Raw genomic sequence first — 5,700 nt, 5'->3', positions numbered from 1 at the left:
TGTTCTGCTGCTTCTTCTGACGATCGAAACACAGCTGAGACTAAATATAAACACACCTGAGACTACATACAAACACACCTGAGACTAAAACATGACCACAGAAGAAGAATAAACACACCTGAGACTAAAATATAAACACACCTGAGACTAAATATAAACACACCTGAGACTAAAATACAAACACCTGAGACTAAATATAAACACACCTGAGACTAAAATACAAACACCTGAGACTACATACAAACACACCTGAGACTAAAACATGACCACAGAAGAAGAATAAACACCTGAGACTAAAATATAAACACACCTGAGACTAAATATAAACACACCTGAGACTAAAATACAAACACACCTGAGACTAAATATAAACACACCTGAGACTAAAATACAAACACCTGAGACTAAATATGAATACACCTGAGAATAAATATAAACACACCTAAGACTAAAATACAAACACACCTGAGACTAAATATAAACACACCTGAGACTAAAATATAAACACACCTGAGACTAAAACATGACCAAAGAAGAAGAATAAACACACCTGAGACTAAAATATAAACACACCTGAGACTAAATATAAACACACCTGAGACTAAAATACAAACACCTGAGACTAAAACATGACCACAGAAGAAGAATAAACACACCTGAGACTAAAATACAAACACCTGAGACTAAAACATGACCACAGAAGAAGAATAAACACCTGAGACTAAAATATAAACACACCTGAGACTAAATATAAACACACCTGAGACTAAAATACAAACACACCTGAGACTAAATATAAACACACCTGAGACTAAAATACAAACACCTGAGACTAAATATGAATACACCTGAGAATAAATATAAACACACCTAAGACTAAAATACAAACACACCTGAGACTAAAATACAAACACACCTGAGACTAAATATAAACACACCTGAGACTAAAATATAAACACACCTGAGACTAAAACATGACCAAAGAAGAAGAATAAACACACCTGAGACTAAAATATAAACACACCTGAGACTAAATATAAACACACCTGAGACTAAATATAAACACACCTGAGACTAAATACAAACACACCTGAGACTAAAATATAAACACACCTGAGATTAAAACAGAACCACAGAAGAAGAATAAACACACCTGAGACTAAAATACAAACACACCTGAGACTAAATATAAACACACCTGAGACTAAAATACAAACACCTGAGACTAAATATGAATACACCTGAGAATAAATATAAACACACCTAAGACTAAAATACAAACACACCTGAGACTAAAATACAAACACACCTGAGACTAAATATAAACACACCTGAGACTAAAATATAAACACACCTGAGACTAAAACATGACCAAAGAAGAAGAATAAACACACCTGAGACTAAAATATAAACACACCTGAGACTAAATATAAACACACCTGAGACTAAAATACAAACACCTGAGACTAAAACATGACCACAGAAGAAGAATAAACACACCTGAGACTAAAATACAAACACCTGAGACTAAAACATGACCACAGAAGAAGAATAAACACCTGAGACTAAAATATAAACACACCTGAGACTAAATATAAACACACCTGAGACTAAAATACAAACACACCTGAGACTAAATATAAACACACCTGAGACTAAAATACAAACACCTGAGACTAAATATGAATACACCTGAGAATAAATATAAACACACCTAAGACTAAAATACAAACACACCTGAGACTAAAATACAAACACACCTGAGACTAAATATAAACACACCTGAGACTAAAATATAAACACACCTGAGACTAAAACATGACCAAAGAAGAAGAATAAACACACCTGAGACTAAAATATAAACACACCTGAGACTAAATATAAACACACCTGAGACTAAATATAAACACACCTGAGACTAAATACAAACACACCTGAGACTAAAATATAAACACACCTGAGATTAAAACAGAACCACAGAAGAAGAATAAACACACCTGAGATTAAAACAGAACCACAGAAGAAGAATAAACACACCTGAGATTAAAACATGACCACAGAAGAAGAATAAACACACCTGAGATTAAAACAACCACAGAAGAAGAATAAACACACCTGAGACTAAAACAGAACCACAGAAGAATAAACACACCTGAGATTAAAACATGACCACAGAAGAAGAATAAACACACCTGAGATTAAAACATGACCACAGAAGAAGAATAAACACACCTGAGATTAAAACAACCACAGAAGAAGAATAAACACACCTGAGACTAAAACAGAACCACAGAAGAATAAACACACCTGAGATTAAAACATGACCACATAAGAAGAATAAACACACCTGAGATTAAAACAACCACAGAAGAAGAATAAACACACCTGAGACTAAAACAGAACCACAGAAGAATAAACACACCTGAGATTAAAACATGACCACATAAGAAGAATAAACACACCTGAGATTAAAACAGAACCACAGAAGAAGAATAAACACACCTGGGACTAAATATAAACACACCTGAGACTAAACACACCTGAGACTAAAATATAAAAACACCTGAGACTAAATATAAACACACCTGAGACTAAATACAAACACACCTGAGACTAAAACAGAACCACAGAAGAAGAATAAACACACCTGAGATTAAAACATGACCAAAAGCAACAAATAAATAAATAAATACTTTATTAAATTCAATAATAATAAAATACAAAAATCACAAAAAAATAAATAAAACGAATATAAATAAATAAAATAAATGGTAACAAAATTAAAGGATTATTAAAATAAAAAATATTAATATAATTTCGTATTAATAGTAATAATAATCTAAAAATATATAAATAGCCTTATATATAACACAACAAAATACAAATAAACTTTTTAAAAGAATAAAAACCACAAATAAATACTTTATAAAATTAAATAATTAAATACAAAACTCAAAACATTAAACAAAACGAAAAAAAAAAAAAAAAAATTATAACAATAAAATACAAAACTGTTAAAATAAAAAATATCAATATAATCCCCCAATTAATAGTAATAATAATAATAATAATAATAATAATATACAATTGCTACATAAATAATACAATGAAATACAAAAACATTTTAAATAATAAAAACAACAAATAAATAATCAAATTAAATATTAATAAAACACAAAACTCAGAAATGACAAAAAGTATAAAATAAATTAAAAACAAAACAAAAATAATAAAATGTAATGACAAACAAAATAATGGTAATAATAATATTTATCATATACAAACATAAAACATAAAAAGTAATAACTCAAATACATTTTTTAAAAAGAATAAACAACAAAATAAATACTTTCTAAAAATTAAATAATATTAAAATATAAATCTCACAAATGACAAAAAGTATGAAATAAATTAAAATTAAGTGAAAAACTATTAAAATAAAATCATTTTATGTTTTGTTTTATATCATAAATCAAATAATCTAAATTATTATTATTATAATTAATCGACAATAAAAATAACTGTTAATGTTAATAATGTTATTAAATATTATAACATGTTATTGATTAGAGCTGTCGCACGCACACACACGCACTCACGCGCACACACACGCACACAGAGAGAGAGACCTCCGGTCGTGTCGGAGGCTCTCCGGTACCGGGAAGTGATCGGCGGATGGAGGTTTCCGGTTGTCCCGGTCCGGTGATCAATCAGCTGATCGATTATTGATCCCCCCCCCTCTCACCCCCCCTCAGCACCGTGCGGTCTACCGGGGGATCAGTCGGTAGTCGGTAGGAGGCTAACAGAGAGAGCTAACGGTACCGAGCAGCAGCACCGGGGGGTTCTGATGTCTCTGAACGTTCAGCGGAGCCGGAACCGACACGAACCGGACCGGACGATCCATGAAGCTCCGTCGGTGTTCCGGTTAGCTCAGCGGGGAGCTAGCCGCCGTTAACCGCCGGTAGGCTCCCGGTAACTCCCGGTTGTAGCTCCCGGTAGCCCCGTTAGCTCCGCAGCTGTTTATTTATATCGGTGTGTGTTATGTAAGAGACGAGCCCGGTAACCGAGCTCTCCGGTAGCTCTCCGGTAGCCGTTAGCTCCGTTAGTAGCTCCAGTAGTCCCGTTAGTTAGCCGGTAGCTCCCCGGTAGCTCTCCGGTAGCTCTCCGGTAGCTCTCCGGTAGCCGTGAGCTCCGTTAGTAGCTCCAGTAGTCCCGTTAGTTAGCCGGTAGCTCTCCGGTAGCTCTCCGGTAGCTCCCCGGTAGCTCTCCGGTAGCTCTCCGGTAGCTCTCCGGTAGCTCTCCGGTAGCTCCCCGGTAGCTCTCCGGTAGCTCTCCGGTAGCTCTCCGGTAGCTCTCCGGTAGCTCCCCGGTAGCTCCCCGGTAGCTCTCCGGTAGCTCCCCGGTAGCTCCCCGGTAGCTCCCCGGTAGCTCTCCGGTAGCTCCCCGGTAGCTCCCCGGTAGCTCTCCGGTAGCTCCCCGGTAACTCCCCGGTAGCTCTCCGGTAGCTCTCCGGTAGCTCCCCGGTAGCTCCCCGGTAGCTCTCCGGTAGCTCCCCGGTAGCTCCCCGGTAGCTCTCCGGTAGCTCCCCGGTAGTCGTCGGTAGTCGTCGGTAGCTCCCCGGTAGCTCCCCGGTAGCTCCCCGGTAGCTCTCCGGTAGCTCTCCGGTAGCTCCCCGGTAGCTCCCCGGTAGCTCTCCGGTAGCTCCCCGGTAGCTCCCCGGTAGCTCTCCGGTAGCTCTCCGGTAGCTCCCCGGTAGCTCTCCGGTAGCTCCCCGGTAGTCGTCGGTAGTCGTCGGTAGTCGTCGGTAGCTCTCCGGTAGCTCCCCGGTAGCTCTCCGGTAGCTCTCCGGTAGCTCCCCGGTAGCTCTCCGGTAGCTCCCCGGTAGCTCTCCGGTAGCTCCCCGGTAGTCGTCGGTAGTCGTCGGTATCAGGATGAACGACGCGCAGCAGGAAATGTCTCCGGACTTCGTCCTGATGCGGCTCGTCTCCGCGGCGGAATACGACCGACTGGACGAACCGGCGGACCTGCTGTCCTCCGGTCTGTCCTCCGGTCTGTCCTCCGGTGGCGGGTTCGGGCCCGTTAAAGCGGGTCTGGATCTCTCTCCGGGCCTCGGCTCCGGGTCCGGCTCCGGTTCCGGTTCGGCCTCCCCTCACTACAGCTCCCCGCTGCCCGGTAGAGGAGATCTGGACCTGGACTCCGGTCTGCTGGATCAGAACCCGGCGCGCTGCGACCCGCCGAGGTCTCCGCCAGCGCCGGAGGACTTCAGCTTGGCGGCGCAGCGGTTCGTGGACTTCCCGGTGCAGCACGGCCCGGGGGGGCAGCTGATGGTGTTTCAGAACCTGCTGCGGTCCGGAGACCGGATCCTGGAGTGCGGTCTGGAGCCGCCCCCCCCGGGGTTCCTCCAGGAGGACGCAGAGAGACAGAGACGGCAGCTGGACTCCGGACCGGGTTCTGGTCCCGGTAGCATGACGGTTGGACCCGGAGGAGGGAAGGACCAGAACCTCCCGTCTGCAGAGGAGAACCTGCAGACCCAGATCCTCCAGTGGCATCCGGTCCTCAGACTGTCCAAGGGGTCCGACGGGTCCCGGACCCCCCATCGGGACGTCCCGGGTCTGGACTCGGAGTCCGGGTCGGTCCTGTGCCAGCGCCATCGCCTGCTGACGGACCGGCTGGCTAAGTGGCCCCCGGGCCTGCTGGACC

General features: G+C 42.4%; 1 protein-coding gene across 3 annotated transcripts in view; it reads left to right on the top strand.

The window, feature by feature from the left end:
• The first annotated feature begins 4,808 nt into the window (after positions 1-4,808).
• Positions 4,809-5,700, top strand: part of LOC141781417 (uncharacterized) — a 15,735-nt gene continuing 14,843 nt past the window's right edge. For all 3 annotated transcript variants that reach the window (XM_074657167.1, XM_074657168.1, XM_074657166.1), the window contains exon 1: positions 4,809-5,700. This exon is cut by the window's right edge and continues 877 nt beyond it. In XM_074657167.1, coding sequence (XP_074513268.1) covers positions 4,932-5,700 — 769 coding nt within the window. In that variant the 5' untranslated portion in view covers positions 4,809-4,931.

The sequence above is a fragment of the Sebastes fasciatus genome, chromosome 13 (assembly GCF_043250625.1).
Source record: "Sebastes fasciatus isolate fSebFas1 chromosome 13, fSebFas1.pri, whole genome shotgun sequence".
In the NCBI taxonomy this organism is placed as follows: Eukaryota; Metazoa; Chordata; class Actinopteri; order Perciformes; family Sebastidae; genus Sebastes; species Sebastes fasciatus.
The sequence above is the reverse complement of the archived record's forward strand: the minus strand, read 5'-3'. Positions and strand labels throughout refer to the sequence as shown.